At 46.2% G+C, this 16964-nt stretch overlaps 1 protein-coding gene across 1 annotated transcript; it reads left to right on the top strand.

The window, feature by feature from the left end:
* The first annotated feature begins 3 nt into the window (after positions 1 to 3).
* On the top strand, positions 4 to 12547 carry tsr1 (TSR1 ribosome maturation factor). Its single transcript, XM_056612401.1, has 16 exons — positions 4 to 108; positions 395 to 595; positions 1556 to 1659; positions 2291 to 2519; positions 4212 to 4346; positions 4460 to 4911; positions 5700 to 5838; positions 6254 to 6441; positions 7702 to 7916; positions 9161 to 9320; positions 9568 to 9678; positions 9820 to 9952; positions 10230 to 10346; positions 10817 to 10957; positions 11308 to 11382; positions 11751 to 12547. The coding sequence occupies exons 2-16, from the start codon at positions 469 to 471 to the stop codon at positions 11927 to 11929; spliced, it is 2505 nt and encodes an 834-aa protein (XP_056468376.1). The 5' UTR covers positions 4 to 108; positions 395 to 468; the 3' UTR covers positions 11930 to 12547.
* Positions 12548 to 16964: the final 4417 nt, after the last annotated feature.

Consider the following 16964-nt stretch of genomic DNA (forward strand, 5'->3'; position numbering starts at 1 on the left):
GTTCGGCCTGTCGCAGTAAAGGTCCTCCCCAGATACGGTCATGTGAAGGCTGTAATTATTAATCGCAACGTTTTTACGACAAACAGTCACTCTCTTGGACACAGTGACGTATGACCACGTCTCTAAATGCGTTGATGTTTAAATGGAGTAGAGAAATAGTGATCGTGGTGTTGTATGTATGTGGTCTGGATTTACACGTGTTGAGGAGCGACCACTGCGAGATCCAGATTCCTACAAATGACTTATATTTACTCACAGTTAACTTTTTACCTCATTTCATATACTCTGGTTTTTCGTATTGCAATGCGGTATTTTTGAATGGTCATTATCGGTTATTTCCCCAATTAAAACAAATACAACTTTTTCTTCGCTCATACATGCTTTTACTCTGAAGGATCCCGTCGGAAGACCCGAGAACGCTGCGGTCCAACGCGGAAGTAGGGCTGGAGAAAATAGACTTCTCCTCACATGGTGAAAATGGCTGCGGGTGAGGAAAACCAGCAAGGCCACAGAGCTGGTGTTTACAAACAGAAAAACAAAGGGCACAAACATGGCAAGCATCGGACGAAGGGCGAGATTGAAAAGGATAATAAAGGTGAGCCATGTGGATGTTGATCGGGGGGTCTCCTGCTCCACCGTGATGGATGGGAGAGCAGTATATGGGCTTTTACATCACACGTGTTCACACTGCCGGTCCTCTTGATCAAACATAGCCTATGCATTAGCTGCTTGACGATTGGATCATGTTGTACAAGCATTCACAGCGAATAAAACTGCATGTCTGACCAAGCACGAAAACATTCCTTTACAACCCATTACGGATGTATGGATATGAAGTTAGAAAAAAATAAAACTACTGATAATAAATAAGGCAGTGGCGGCAATCTATACTTTTTGGCCTGGCAACATTTTTCCTGGCAAAATGTGTTATTCATTATTTACTGCTCAAATAAGAAGTGCAGAATATTGTTTAAGTCAAAGTTTGAAAACCAAATAACAACTGACTGCTTTAACCAGTAGATGTTGCTGTTGCACATCGTTTCATAGACATACCAAGTGTAGTTTCCAGGCTGTCTGGCAGACTGTGTCTTATATTATGAAACTCTCGAAATGTACTCAGCAACACAAAGTAGATAGAATTTCCTTAAAAGCAAAATGGGGCAGCAGCGCTGAGTGCAGACTGAGGTAAATCAAATTGGAACATATTTAACAATTACTAAGGCAGGGAAAGGCCAGAGCCACACTGCCCAATATACTATAAAGTAACCTACATTTGCTCATGTTCAACCATCGCAAACAGTTCTAATAAGTGATTCATCTGATTCATTCCATATTTGTTGTTATGAAGTCTAGTCTCACGAACAATCTGTTGTTCCTGTTTTATGTCATAGCCTAATACCTTCTGAGGGGCGTTTCCTGAACGCTCTTATTTTGGAAGAAGGGAAGGTAGACACATGAGAGTTTCTGAACCTGCAAGCTGTTTTGAAGGCGGCATCGCACCTGGTGGTTTAATATGTCACCTTTTAACCTTCTACTCCGATCGTTCACCCCCCAGGCCGAGTATCAGTGACGGCGCTCACCAAGAAGCAGCGGCGGGAGCAGAAGAGGATGGACCGGAGACATCAAGCCAACCAGCACCGCAAGAACAAGAAAGACATGGTAGGAACAGCACGGCCCATCCCTTTAGAGCAGTGTTTCCCAAACTTTTTTTCTGGGGACCCATTTTTTTTAAATTACAAACCATCGCGACCCAATTTACAATAGGCCGTATCTATGCAATCGTGAGAAGAGCAAATTTGTGCATCAATGAACATTTCTGAATGTTTTTACTGCCAATTCCGCATCCCCTTATATATGAACTTAAACCAGCCATTTCGAAGAGATAAATCACAACTTGGTTTTATGCCCTTGTTATTGAAAACATAATACACCGATTAAATACTTCACATAAATGCATTTAGGCGGAGTTAACATCTCCTTGTTTTGGCTATCTCATTGTTTTTATTAACAGTAAAACAACCCCAATGTACATTAGCCTTTCAACTTGATTCAATGTTAAAAGTACAGAACAGTACAAACATTCAGTACTATCAAAAACATGCTTCTTGTTGAATTTTTGTTTAAAAGCGAATGTGTAAAAAAATAAAAAAAATTCTTTTTTTTTGCGACCCAATTCAAATCTCCCGCGAGCCACATGTGGGTCGCCAGTCTTTGGTAAAGACTGCTTTAGAGAACAACAGTCCTGCAGTGCTGACAGCGAATTGACCGGTGCCCCGTGTCTCCCCGTCAGGTCCTCACAGAGAAGCGGCGTTTAGGCAGCAAGGACGGCCCCCCGCACCTGGTCGTCGTGGTGACGCTCCATGCTGGGGTGGACGCGGCGGCCGTGGCCAAGCTGCTCTGTAGCGAGGGAGCGGGCGGCCTGGTGAGGCAGGAGCGGTGCGTCAGCGGCGTGGCGGAGAGCTTCGGTCTGATCCTGCCGCGCTTCAAACAGAGGTTCACCCTGGTGCGCCCCGACACAGGTGGGTTCACAACGTCCTCAGTGGTTACCCGCCCGCTCACGCCGCCTCGTCCTGTCGGCGTTGGATGCAGTCGAGAGAGGGTCATGACGTCAAGATGACAGTAAACCCAAGACTGGGGATGACTCGGTGAAATAAGTCTGAGTTAGCCTACACAGCCTTATTCCCGTTAGATGTGTTGGTGTAAGTGATTCATTTTTATAATCTATGGAGAGAAATTAATATGAATCATTACTACTCAACCCACTTACGCTTTTTGTTATAGCCCTTGGATTTAGTTTATCAGCTATATTAATACTAGGGCTGCAACTAACGATTATTTTAATAATCGATTAGATAATTTTTTCGATGAATCTAAAAAAAAAGAAACATTTGTAATTGCCGCATCTTTATTAAAAAACTGAACATTATTTCAAATTCACAGAGCAAAATAAAGTGTAAATACACCAGGTGATTGCTCAAACGTCCCGGAACTATTACAAGTAATATGAACACATAACTAAAAAAAACATAACTTGGATAACACAAAAAAAACATACAATGTATGATATACATTTATATATATACAGTATATAAGGGATGTCCAATGGTTAACTGGTTAACCGATAAGATCTTTAAACGTTAAATACTAATGGTTAATTTTTTTTAAATCATCTTAATCTCTCAGGTGACAGGAGATCATACATTTTTCTTGATATTGATACCATTTTCTAGACTCCTCAACGATCCAAGTCTTTATTGATACCACTATTGATACTTTTCTATTATTTTGTTGAAATAGAACTTGTATTATTGCTTTAATTGATGATAAGATGATCATAGCTGAAGATAGGACGTTAAACTGGTCATAATTCCATCTTTACTATCTATTTTATATTGTTGGGAAAACAAGTTATATCCAAAATCTCAACTCTTTTTTTTTTTTGTATTGCATTTGAACTCATCAATCATATTACTGAGCCGACCTGAACACATCACATTTGGCAGTGTTTGCTATTTTTTTTTTAATGAACTAGCTCTATATCCTGCCGATTTTAACATGGATTTAAAAACTGGTTTACTATTTTTAACTGACGGGACTTTCTACCCCGTCCGGTTGTGTGATTACTACCGCTCCTTTGAATGACTGTTGATGCACGCGGTGTCGACTGCTATCCCGTCTGCAGCAGCAGCAACTGACAGAGTTTTTGGTTAGGCTAGACGGATACTGAGTTTAATTTTTTTTAACGCAAAGACAGTGAAGGTACAACACTTTTATATAGGCCTACAGTCCAGTGTTAAGATATGACCAAAATACAAGCTGTGGTTGGCATTAACCATGAACCAACCTGTCAGCGGCTGGCTGTAAACGGCGCCTACGAGTGACGTATTAAGTGTGCGACTCAACGAATCGATGACCATTTTCGTTGTCAACGCTTTTAGTAATAGATTTTATCGATTCGTTCTGCAGCCCTAATTAATACCCTGTAATATACTCAAGTTTTTCCAGTATATTTATCTAGTATATTGGTATCTACCTTTTCTATCCTTCTAGTACTTTTTGCCGTAAATAGGGGGTTGTATAGTTGACTCGTCGTAAGAATTGGTGCCCATTCTGACTGTAATCGGTGCTTCTGACCATAATAGACTTGAACTTGGTGTACGTTAATTGTGTATGACTAAGTGACGACGGCCTAACTCTAAGTAATGTTCCAGCTGACCTGTACGCGCTCCTGGACTTGGCAAAGATGGCGGACAGCCTGGTGTTTGTAATGGATCCTACCGAGGGCTGGGACAGCTATGGAGATTACTGCCTGTCCTGTCTCTTCGCTCAGGGTCTGCCCAGCCACGGTAAGAGCCCACCGTAACCCCATCCCCTCCCTTCCAACCCAAAGTACTTGTATACTGTAAACCTCCCGGCGGTGTCTGGTTAGTCATCTGTACCCCTCTCCCTGCTGCTGTAGTTCTGGTGGGCCAAGGGGCCCCCGAGCTGTCCGGTAAGAGGCGAGTGGAGTCCAAGCGGGCGCTGGCAAAGATCCTGGAGTACCGCTTCCCCGACTCCCGCCTCTTCCCGCTGGACACGGAGCAGGACGCTCTGCTGATCCTCCGGCACCTGAGCGCCCAGAGGCAGAGGAAGCTGGGCTTCCGCTCCCGCCGGCCCCACCTGGTGGCCCAGAGCGTCTCCTACACCCCCAACACCTCCGCCCCGGGCGGGGCCCCAGCCACCGGCCTGGGGACCCTGCACGTGTCGGGGTACGTGCGCGGCTGCCCGCTGCAGGTGGACAGGCTGGTGCACCTCACGGGCTACGGGGACTTCCAGCTCAGTCAGGTGGACGCGCCCGCGGACCCACTGCCGCTCATCTTCCCCACGACCAGAACGGCCAAACCCGGGAAGGAAGGGGAGGTGGACATGCAGGTGGGAGGAGTTGGACTCTTTTATTATTATAGGATTACACATCACATGTTACATCACATGTTACGACTAGAGCTGTCAGTTAAACGCGTTATTAACGGCGTTAACGCAAACCAATTTTAACGGCATTAAAATGTATCGCGCGATTAATGCAATTATTTTATTTAAAAAAAAAAAAAAAAAACTTTTTTTTTTTTTTCTTTGGCTCAAAACAAAGAAGCAGTAGCCTGACTGCTATGTTCAAATGACATTTGTTCAAAGCAGTCGTTTAATTGCACTATAGGCTCTTTTTTTGTATCGTCCTGTTTTGATCAGTATATGCCAATGTTGTTATCAATAAAAAATAATTTGCACAAGGCAAGCCGATGCACTTCACCATGTTGATAAGAGAATTAAAATGAGAAGAATTATGGGACAAAAAAATCAAGGGATATTTAGCATAGAAAAATAATTTGCGATTAATCGCGATTAATCATGAGTTAAATATGACATTAATGCGATTAATCACGATTACATATTTTAATCGCTTGACAGCTCTAGTTACGACGCATCGTCTGCCAACGGATTTGCTAGCAGTCGGGACAAATTCTCTGGTGCTCAGAACGAAAACAAAAGCTCTGCGTCGATTGGCCGAGTGTACCCGGTGACTCATTAAATAATTAAGGTTGCCAGATTTATTGAGTCATTTTGTAATGAGATTGTAGCCAGATGGAAGCTAAGTTAAGCTCTCCATCGTTGACGAGGACTAGTTGTTTCTTCTTGAATCTTGACCCATTCTCTGCGTGCTGCAGGACACGGACGCGGCCCCAGTGCGGGTCCTCATGAAGGCGGACCCCGCCCGCAGGGAGAGCCTGCAGGCCGAGGCCGAGGTGGACCCCATGGACGGGGAGCAGACCTGGCCCACTGACACAGAGCTGGTCGAGGCCGAAGGTACACCCAAGAAGGAGAACAATGATAATGATAATCATAATGATGGCTGGTAACTGGAAGGTTGCTAGTTCGATCCCCGGCTCCTCCTAGCAGAGTGTCAAGGTGTCCCTGAGCAAGGCACCTCGCCCTGACTGCTCCCGACGAGCTGGTGGTTTGGTTTACAGTGCCGTCAGTGTGTGAATGTGTGCATGAATGGCTGAATGTGAGGCAATATTATAAAATGCTTTGAGTGGCGACTGGATAGAATAGCGCTGTATAACTGCAGTCCATTTACCTTTAACGTGTGATTCTCAGTCATTCATAAACACATGGTAGTGGTTTAATTTGTGATCCATACGTACCGTCGCAAAATGGTAGTCTCAGTGGTGGGCCGTCGGTCCTGAAGGTCCTGAAATTTATCTTGTCTGTTCCTCAGAGGCCAGGAAGGTCAAGAAACTGATGAAAGTTCCCAAGGGGACATCGGACTACCAGGCCAGCTGGATCGGCGAGGAGCTTGATGGGGATGCAGAGAGCTGTGACGACGACGAAGACGACGAGGATGATGACGACGATGGTATGATGGACGAAGACATGGAAGGAGACGATGAGGACATCGACTCCCAGGTTAGACGCTAACACACGTAGTTTGGACTTGATCTTGTCCTAATAAGGTCCCGCTAACCGGCGACGCTGGGGCGCGTTTACATCACTGTGTACACGCTAACATGGCAACGGTGTGTCACCAGACCCAGTTTGACCGTGTTCTTGGCCCACGTGCCAGAAGGCGGAGCGGGTGAGGTCCTGGTGGGTGGCGAGGGGGCGGGGGGGGGGGACAGTGCATACGTGACCATCGCCCGGTGCACCGGTTCATCTGAGAGGTCGCTGTTTGTTTTCCCGGTGGCCGTCTTTGGCGTGCGGTGCCAGGCTTCGCCAGCGGCAACAATAGTGTTTGGAGCGGCGGTCCCCAGAGAAGCCTCCCGTCTTCCTCTCTCTGTGAACACCGCTTCCTGTCTGGACGCTCGGGGAGGAGGCAGACATTTATTTATTTCCACCTCTCCTCTGAGGAAAGAGTGGGTGGTTTGGGGTGGGGGGGATGGGGGGGAGAAAATTCCTCATTCATGTCGGGGGGGGGGGGGGCTTCATTACATTTTGGGATCATTATGGGCAACGGGTTTGATGTCGCAAGCACCGCAGCTGGCTGGGGAACAATAGGAGAAAGGGTACTTCAAAAGACGGCTGTCTGTTATTGCATCCTTGTTCCTCAGGTTGTAATTAGACCCCCCGTGGGGGAGACGCTCGATCACACCACTTTTACTGCAGGAAGTTCAGGCCCCATGTGTTGTTCCAATACATCCAAGGGATATTAGGTTAACATATTGTGGATCGTGTCTACGACATCCTAGCTCTCTAACCCAGATGAGATCACTATTCCTCCCACAGCAGACATGTTCACCGGCACTATTAATAGTATGACGTTTTTTCTTTCAAGCCAAACATTTCTGAATCTACGCAAGAGGCCAGCGGTAAAAAAAAACGAGTATTCTGGCCTAGACTGGGTGACCCCGCCCATTCTGCCGGCGATTTGAATTCGCCCTGCAGAAGGGTCTGGAGAAGAGCAATAATTAATTTTCTGATTCCGATACGTTTTTGCGGGAGCCAATCACCAGGCTGGCTTTTCCCCCTGGGGCGCTATTGTTGAACTAGGCCCGTTGATCACGCCTCTTGTGCTGAAGAAATTGACAGCAGCCTCCCTAGACCAACGTGCAATCTACTTTTGATCTTGGTCTGGTAGTAGCCAGGCTAATTGTGGCCATCAGAAGTTCAAAAACCAAAAACGCCCAATAGACATCCAGCCGTAAACCTAAATCTGTCTCCTCCTCACAGTGCGCAGACTCCCAGACCGCGGGCTCGCTGTGCGGCTCCGACGAAGAACAGGAGGAGCTGAGCCCGACGGAGCCCACTGGGGCCGACCAGCGCTACGACGACCACATCGACGAGGAGGAGGAGGGGGAGGGGCTGAAGCGGTACCGCGAGGCGCGCGCCCACGAGCTGTTCCCCGACGAGGTGGACACGCCCCTCAACATGCCCGCTAAGAACAGGTATTGTGTGAGCTGCGACGTGAAGCGGCGCTTTTAACGCTGTCAGGGCCGGGCTCCACCACAAATATGGAGACGCCCCAAGGTCTAACCGCAGAAGTAATCATAATTTATTGATGAACCGAAGTTAACCAAAATTAATGGTTTAACAACAGTAAAAAGGGTGTCTGGAGAAGGCAGACTGATGAGACTTATGGTGTGTTCCTGAATCCTCGAACGCCAGACTTCCGAGTCGAAAGTCGAATATCTCCCAGCTTTCTTGCGGTATTTCCTGAAGGCACGCCCCCTTTCTGTCATCATCTTTCGAAAATCTGAGAGTGGACAGAGCGCAGTGATGACGCTCAACAAAATGGCTGCGCCCGAGAAGAGATTTTTTGTATTTGTACCGCGTAGGTCCTTTTAATGTCGATTTTTAAATGCTCTTACACACTTGATTACATTGCTACTTTATTCCCGTCACCAATTTATACATTGCATGGCTGTACATGCAATACAATGTAAAGTTGTGTTTGTTTTCGGGCTGGTTTGCTAAAGAGGCTAATGTAGCTAACAATCAACAACGGCTAGCCAATTTCATGCCACAATCACAAATACAAACAGGAACGCTATGAATGCTCCGAGACCGGAAGCGACGTCAAACGTGCAACTGGGAAGGCTGGCGTCCGAGGATTCAGAAACACACCATTATATCTGCAACCAGCCTATTTTTGCAGCTCCGCCCACCAGGAACCACCTGAGAGGAGAGAGAGACAGGGAGGAGCAAACACAACGATTGTGCAGCTCCACTACTACAACACACAATGACAGTCCAGGAGTATGTCGGGTGTTTGCCTCGGAATGTTCTGGGTTTAAACCCACTTAATGTACGCACTTATGTATGTTGTACGTCCTTGCACTTAAAAATAATAATCCACATTGTGTAGCGTCTTATCCTAACTATCTTTGTTGCATACGGGGAATGGTTTATCCTAGCGATTGTTAGTGCTTTCAACTTGTTTCTGTGAACATCCTTACAGTACCGACAGCAAAATATTGATGTTTCATTTTCTTTTGACGAATGTACTTATTGAAAGTCGCTTTGAATAAAAGCGACTTACAATCAGTAATACAATTAATGTAAATGTATAGCCCAGTGTCAAAAGCGTTTTTGAAGACATTATGTCCTTTCGGCATAAAAAGCATTTTCTACTTTGTCAATAAAATGCAGCAATTAACAATTTGCCTCATGATGCGGCGAATCACCAAAGGTTCCAGCGGTACCGGGGTCTGAAGAGCTTCCGGTCCACGCCGTGGGACCCCATGGAGAACCTGCCCCCGGACTACTCGCGAATCTTCCAGTTCAAGAGCTTTGACCGCACCCGCCGCCGCATCCTGGCAGAGGCCGCGAAGGAGGAGGAGGGAGCCATGGTAACGATTATGTTTGTTGTATAACATAAGGATAACGTGTTAGCAACGGAGTGGCACAAGAACGCAGGTCGAGACGTTGATATCCATTTCAACTCTGATTCACCAGCACCAGAATAATGTTACAAGTTACGCTCAACTGGGGCCGTAGAGCGCCCCCTAAGGCCTGGGAATAACAATGCACACACGTCCACATCGGTAACGTGGCGCTCCTGTGCCTCTCATTAACCCTGACGGTGGTGTCCCGTAGGTGGGCTGGTACGTGACCCTTCACATCATCGATGTCCCCCCCTCGGTCATGGAGGGGGTTGCGGCAGGACGTCCCCTCGTGGTGGTGTCCCTCATGCCCCATGAGCAGAAGGTAGGCGCTTTTACTTTGAAGCTAAGGGCCATTACAGTCCTTTGCTATAGTCTTAATCCTATTGATCCCGTTATTTTGCATGTGAACTCTACCCACTCGAACCCACTGACCTCGTCTCCCCTTCTTCTCGCGTTCCAACAGATGTCGGTGATGCACCTGCTGGTGAGGAGACAGCCCAACAACAAGGACACCATCAAGGCCAAGGAGGAGCTGGTGTTCCAGTGTGGCTTCAGGCGCTTCAGGGCCTCGCCAATCTTCTCGCAGCACACCACGGGTAGAGAGAGAGAGAAACAGACACACACACTTGATCACAGCACACCAACAGCCGAGGGAGAGAGACAGACAGACAGACTGACACTTGGTCACTGCACACCACGCCTAACAGCCTGGAGATGGAGAAAGACAGGCGGGCAGACGTACACACTTGATTTTAAATCGATTTAAAAAAAGGACAGAAAATCGTCAACATGCCCCAAAAAATTCGCCCCCTGATATTGATGGCCTGAATTTCCGAGGCGAGTGGGTTCTGACGTCATGTGCTCTCCTTTCAGCGGACAAGCATAAGATGGAGCGCTTCCTCCGTCAGGACGCCCCCACCGTGGTCACCGTATACGCCCCCATCACCTTCCCCCCTGCCGGGACGCTGGTCTTCAAACAGAGAGACGACGGTAAGATGCATGGTGGCATACAGCTCTACTTCTTATTGACATGGTCACTCATCGATTGGTTAGTTGTAACACACCATAGTAACTCAAGGCAGAGGGATGGATCGACTGAAGACACCCACTATTGCTTTTGGGGGGAGCATGTTGCTCAGGAGGTAGAGCGGGTTGGCTGGTAACCGGAAGGTTGCTAGTTCGAACCCCGGCTCCTCCTAGCCGAGTGTCGAGGTGTCCCTGAGCAATACACCTCACCCTGACTGCTCCCGGGGAGCTGGAGGACACCATGGATGGTCGACACCGCCGTCGGTGTGTGAACGGGTGCATGAATGTGTGCATGAACGGATGATTGTTAGGCAATAGGTGCTTTGAGTGGCCACTGGTTAGAAAAGCGCTGTATAAATGCAGTCCATTTGCATTGATCATTATGTGGAGACTGACTGAGTGTGTGTGTGTGTGCGTGTCCTCCACCCATGCAGGCATGCAGGACCTGGTGGCTACAGGCAGCCTGCTGAGCTGTGACCCCCAGCGGGTGGTGCTGAAGAGGCTGGTCCTGAGCGGACACCCCTTCAAGATCAACAAGCACTCGGCGGTGGTCCGCTACATGTTCTTCAACAGAGGTGAGCGCTCTCAGCGCGTCTACGACAGTTTGTTTGTTGTGCAGAAAAAGGCCCCCGTAATACAGGGAAGAGCCTTCGTTGGATACAGAGGATCAAACGAAGTCAAGCAAGAACCCCTTCCTGTTTGACTGCACCAAAGCGTCTGGTTCATACAGAAGACGATTAGGGCCACATGCACATTTCTTATAAATTCTGAGATTAAAGTCATTATTCTGACTTTAATTTCATAATTCTGATTTTAAAGTCAGAACTCATTAAACAATATAGAAACCCATCGAGGAAGATTAGGTCTGCTGTATCGATAGCGGATTGTACATTAAAATCTCTCTCTCTCTCGCTCTCTCTCTCAGAGGACATCCTGTGGTTCAAGCCTGTGGAGCTAAGGACCAAGTGGGGCCGGCGCGGCCACATCAAGATGGCCCTAGGTGAGCGGGAACCACTAAACCACTCTCCTAACCTCCCTCAATGCCATCCTTTTTATAGAGATAGCCCTCACTAACACGGCGGCATGTGGTTCAGGAGGTCGAGCGGGATGGCTGGTAACCGGAAGATTGCTAGTTCGATCCCCGGCTCCTCCTAGCCGAGTGTTATGGTGACCCTGAGCAAGGCACCTCGCCCTGACAGCTCCCGACGGTTGTCGCCCTGCATGGTTGACACAGCCCTCAGTGTGTGGATGAATGGATTAATGTTAGGCAATGTTGTAAAGCACTTTGAGTGACCACTGGTTAGAAAAGCGCTCTATAAATGCAGTCTGTTTACCGTTTGTTAAACCTCTCCTCTCCCCTCCCTGAAGGAACCCATGGCCACATGAAGTGCCAGTTTGACAACCAACTGCGCTCCCAAGACACGGTGATGATGAATCTGTTCAAGAGGGCGTACCCACGCTGGACGTACGACCCCTACGCGCCCATACCCTTACCCTGGGTGAAGAGTGAGCTCTCTGAGGAGATAGAGGACGCTGACATGGACTAGCAGCCTGTTGTTGTTGTTATAATTACTGTGTGTGTGTGTAGCGACTTTCAATGGACTAATCAGGCACGGGTTTCTAAGAAACAGTGGCACAAATGAAATAAATAATTTCTCACTCTGCTATACCCTTTTTTTTCATTACTAAAAGGATGACGACGCATCTGTTATTTTTAGGACTAGTTTTGTGATGTAAAGAAACGTCCTATTCTGGCCACTTGGTGGCAGTCATAAATCATGGTGGAACAATCTGTTAAGAAGAATATATCAAAAGTAAGAGGAAGGAAATAAAAACATGCTGCAGTTTAACATTCAAACAATTACCCCCTCATGTCATTCATCAAACACTTCGATTGAAAGCGTCAAGTCGTCTGGGAAACATGAGAAAATTGCTGTTTATCTTGCTTGTTCTTGCTTTTGTTGGGGTTCTTGGAAGGTTTGTTTAAGATGCACAACAAGCTGCACCAAAGGATTATTTTTTCATTATTTGTATATTATTTGTCTATTCATTATTTGTGCGTTCGAAACCCAATTCCTCCAAATAGTGAAAGTAAACGTGTTTTTTTTAATATAAATAAATAAAAACGCCAAATGGCTCAATGTTTCGAATTAAAAGGGGAATGTACGAAATGAAACCACTACGACCACGCTCCATGTTCCCTCAAACCTTCGGCGTTAATTGCTTGCACCTGTTGATTTACCATTAAACCTGTTGCTTGTACAGGTAGCCGCCAGGGTGCAGTGTTTCAACTATTAACAACTATATATATATATATATATATATATATATATATATATATATATATATATATATATATATATATATATATATATATATATATATATAATATGGCCCAATGAGATTTATGAGTGTAGAACATAACAATGACAATACTCAACGAAATGATTCAGTCAAGATCAATCAATGATTAAGTCAGTTGAATGGAGTAACAGTGCAAATGGATATTAACAATGTAAGAAAAGAAAAGATAGAAAGAAAAATATTACATCCATATTACCCATTTCTCTCCTTAGACATTAAATGTCAAGTGTAAAATTAAAAATCTGCAAACAGCAGAAAAAAAAACATAATTAGATATATGTGGGTGTAATTAGTATCCACAAAAATGAAGTCTTGTGTGGGCCAACGCGGAGGCCATATTTCAGAGTCCTCCCTATATCGCTCCCTGGTGGTCGAACCCTGGCTATGACCTCGTGTCTCCCGCCAGTCAAACGCAGACACCCAGCTCCTGACCCCCTCCTTGTTTTCTCTCTGGATCTCCACGGTTTCACGTCCACTTCCCGTCCCATCCCATACGTTTTTTTCCTTTCTTTCTTTCTTAGGGGAAAATAATGATTTATGAATTGAACTATTTATCATACAACAGCGTTCCTGCCTGCTCTCAGCAACATGTTTTTATTCCAGCAGCGTAGAGGCATGCCAATATGTCTGGGAAAGCAGAAGGTGAAGGTCTGGCGAAGAGAGAGAGAGAGAGAGAGAGAGAGAGAGAAATATACGGGATGCAGGAAACAAATGGGGAGCAAAAGTTCACGTTGTGCCATTTTTTTAAAGAGTGAATTTGATTACGGTAGAGAACCCTGAAAAATAAAGATTATACAATCTAGAAAGGCTGCGTTTCTATTAACCTTGGCATGTGCGTGAGTGTGTTTGTGGGTGTGCGTGGGTGTGTGTGTGCGTGCGTGCGTGCGTGCGTGTGTGCGTGTACGAGTGTTTGTGTACATGTGTATGTTCCTGCATATGTGTGGGTCTACGTGCCTGCATGCATGTAAAAGAGTGTGCGGTGTTGGTGTGCGGCTGGGCTTCAACTCTGAACCCTGGACAGTTTCGCTGTAACACTCCATTTATTTCCTCACTTCCTTCTTTTCTTTTAGACTATTACCACGAGGACACTGGAGTATGATGTGTAGAACACATCTTGTTCAGGCCAGGAGAGAGAGAGAATAAAACCACCAGCTCACTCCTCATGATGAGGGAGAGGTTTGGAAATCAATATGGCCACCGCGGGGAATCGCGCCTGAAGGAAAGGAGAGAAATCCACCTAAAGCAAAGGCGACTTAAAGGATGCGCTGCCTTTAGCGTAAATCTCTCTCTCTCGGCCTCTTGACACTATCAATTTGAAGCAGATAAACTGCTGGCTGTTTGGGGACGCGCGGCATCGCGGTGAGGCGGATTCCAGCCTATAAGTGAAGTGTGTGTTTGGCACTGGAGGGGAGCGCACAGCACTGGTGGCTCAGCGCGGTCGGGCTCAGGAATGTCTTGCGGTTCCCAGTTCACTGCCACCACACTTAGCCGGCTCCCTCCGAAGACAGGGGGAGAGGTTGAGGGATTGTTTTCCGTTGGATGGGGATAAAGGAAGGTAGAGCAACAAAAGGGGTGGTGGGGGGGGGGGGGAGAGAAAGAGAGAGACTGAGAGAAAGAGAGATAGAGAGAGAGAGATAGAGAGAGAGATAGAGAAAGAGATAGATAGAGAGAGAGGGCGAGAGAGAGAGCGAGAGGGACACAGAGAGAGAGCTTTAAAGGAAGTGCCAGTTCACGCTCAGAACAAACAAAACCATATTAAATAGAAGATGGTGGATTCCGTAAAAAAAAAAGAGAGAAGAAGAATGCAGAAAAGGGTGCACAGGGTTTCAGAGAGGAAGAGAGGGAGGGGGAGAGAGGGGTGAAATGGAGGAGTGTGAGAGTCTGATGCAGTGTGGGCGAGGGAGAAGGAGAGCTAGAGTGCGCTGGTGTTTATGGATTGCAGATGTGGCGCGGTGGGGTTTTGGCAGGGGCCATGCGCGCCTGAATCCTGCACCGGCTGGGTGGCACCGGGTGAGGGGGAGGTCACGGCACCGCAGCGCACACAGCCCATAAAACACAGAAAGGGGGCAGGCCGCGGGTGAGCGGGGGCCCCCGAACACACACGCGCACGGGGACCAGAGGGCAACGGGGGTTGGCCAATGACTGCCGTTGAGGTGCATGTGTTCGAACATACTCACACACTCAGGGGGGAACGCGCACGAAAACACGGTGCTTTAAATAAATAGGAGAATCCTCTCATGCATATGCACACACACACTCACACGCTTTCCCCGCTCTCGTAGACAAGCTGAAAAACATATAAATGTACGCTCTGCCAGCGGTGAGGTAAAAGCCACCCGTAAAAAAAGTTGGCTTATCAGGGTGATGGCTGATAAGCTTATCTTATATTTAATAGGAACACTCTCCAAATGCATCCATACCAAGATCAAATGCTTGGATTTCGCTCGGATAATGGAAAGCCCACCCCATAATTTTTTATGCATTCTTGCTGAGTGATCAAAACAAAGACTTAGAGATTAAAAAGAGCAAAAGGAACCAAGCCAAGGGGTAACTTAAGAGATATGCTGCCACAGTCTTATCTTCAGGCCAAGGAACAGTACCCCTATACCTACACATCTACTCCCCCATTTCCCCTTCCAACCCTACATTAGCTCTCCAAGGTTTCACATCTGTATTATTACATTTAATATACATGCATTCTTCATTTTCTATTTGGCAGACGCCTTCACCCACAGCGACTTTCGAGTGAGGCTGTGCACAATAAAAACAATCAATATTTGAGCAAATACACACATTCTGAAGTTGCACAACCACATTTCTTTCACGACAACTAGAGTGATCTGAGGAGAAGACTAAAGATGCAGAGGGCACAGTATAAGAAAGGGAATCAAAAAACTGGTTAGTATAGTTATTTTTTGCTGTGTTTTTTATGAATAGTAGTCAAGTGTAGTTAGCTGTTGAAAAGTTGATTTGAATCATTGTTATCTCACTGTTTTCCTGCCTTTCCCTCATGTTCCCTCCTGACTCAGAATTAAACACATTGGCCCTCATTTATCAAACGAGCGTACGACAGAAAACGTGCGTAAAATGGACGTACGCTAATTTCAACGTTGAGCTTGGCATTTATCAATTTGAACGTGAGCGCAGGCTGCGATGAAATCTCACGTCAGGTCTGAGCTCGTGTACGCAAGTTTTTTTGGCGCAACATACGGGTATTTCAATGATGAATATTGCAGCACAAGTAGCCCATGTTCAACATCTGTATTAATTACTAAATAAATTGGAATTAGCCCAGCCGTTCAAACAATTACAATCAAGTCAGGCCTAATTAAAAACAGTATTGCTATGAAAATAATTAGAATGTGACAGGTGAAATGTTTATTCAGCTGTCTATATTAACAGAAGCTTTGCCAAATAGGTGGTCGTGTCTCAGCGATGGCAGATCTGGCTCTGCCATCTCAACGCACAGTTTTGGCAGCTATAATGTCCCTCTCCGAACGTTATATTAAATTCCCATATAATAACGATCAGCAAACTGGAATCAAACGGGATTTTTATGCTATTGCTAGGTTTCCAAATGTGATTGGTGCGGTTGATTGTACCCATGTGCGTATGAACCATCTATTAATGATTACGCGTACATCAACCGCAAAAGCTACCATTCAGTTAATGTTCTGATTATTTGCGGTGCCAGAATGTCAATCCTGAACATGGTAGCCCGATGGCCTGGGGGCACGCACGATTCTTTTATTTTCCAAAATAGCAACGTTGGGCATCGTCTACATCAGGGCGCACTACATGGTCAGAGTCATCTCGGTGAGTTACGCTGCAGTCGCACTGCACCGGCCTCCTCCCGTTTCTTGCTTGGCCGGCTTCACAGCCGCAACACGTTTTTTGGAGCTTCATGTCGGACCATTTTTTCTTCACCTTATTCGGAATGAAATAACTTTAACGGAATGCAAACAATAGCATATATGTGAAATGTTTTAAGCTGGATAACAGAAGTTGTACATTTAATTTATTATTTAATTAATTTAATTAACAAACCTCTTCCGTAGCCCGACGAACATTGGAAACACTATTCACTGCAACAGTTATTTCCTTCCATATAGCATTCTTTTGCTGGCCTTTAATGCCAGCTATAGGCTACCAAATAAAACCAGACGGTTCGCATCCACCAGCGACCCGAGCGTCTCCATTTGGGTCTCGGAAAAATTC

The sequence above is a fragment of the Gadus chalcogrammus genome, chromosome 16 (genome assembly GCF_026213295.1).
Source record: "Gadus chalcogrammus isolate NIFS_2021 chromosome 16, NIFS_Gcha_1.0, whole genome shotgun sequence".
Lineage (NCBI taxonomy): Eukaryota > Metazoa > Chordata > Actinopteri > Gadiformes > Gadidae > Gadus > Gadus chalcogrammus.

Excerpts from the sequence above, each read along its gene's own strand:
- tsr1 (XM_056612401.1), top strand. The coding sequence starts at position 469 with ATGGTGAAAATGGCTGCGGGTGAGGAAAACCAGCAAGGCCACAGAGCT. Across the intron at positions 4,347-4,459 it reads TCAGGGTCTGCCCAGCCACG|TTCTGGTGGGCCAAGGGGCC; the intron begins GTAAGAGCCCAC and ends CTGCTGCTGTAG. Across the intron at positions 5,839-6,253 it reads AGAGCTGGTCGAGGCCGAAG|AGGCCAGGAAGGTCAAGAAA; the intron begins GTACACCCAAGA and ends TCTGTTCCTCAG.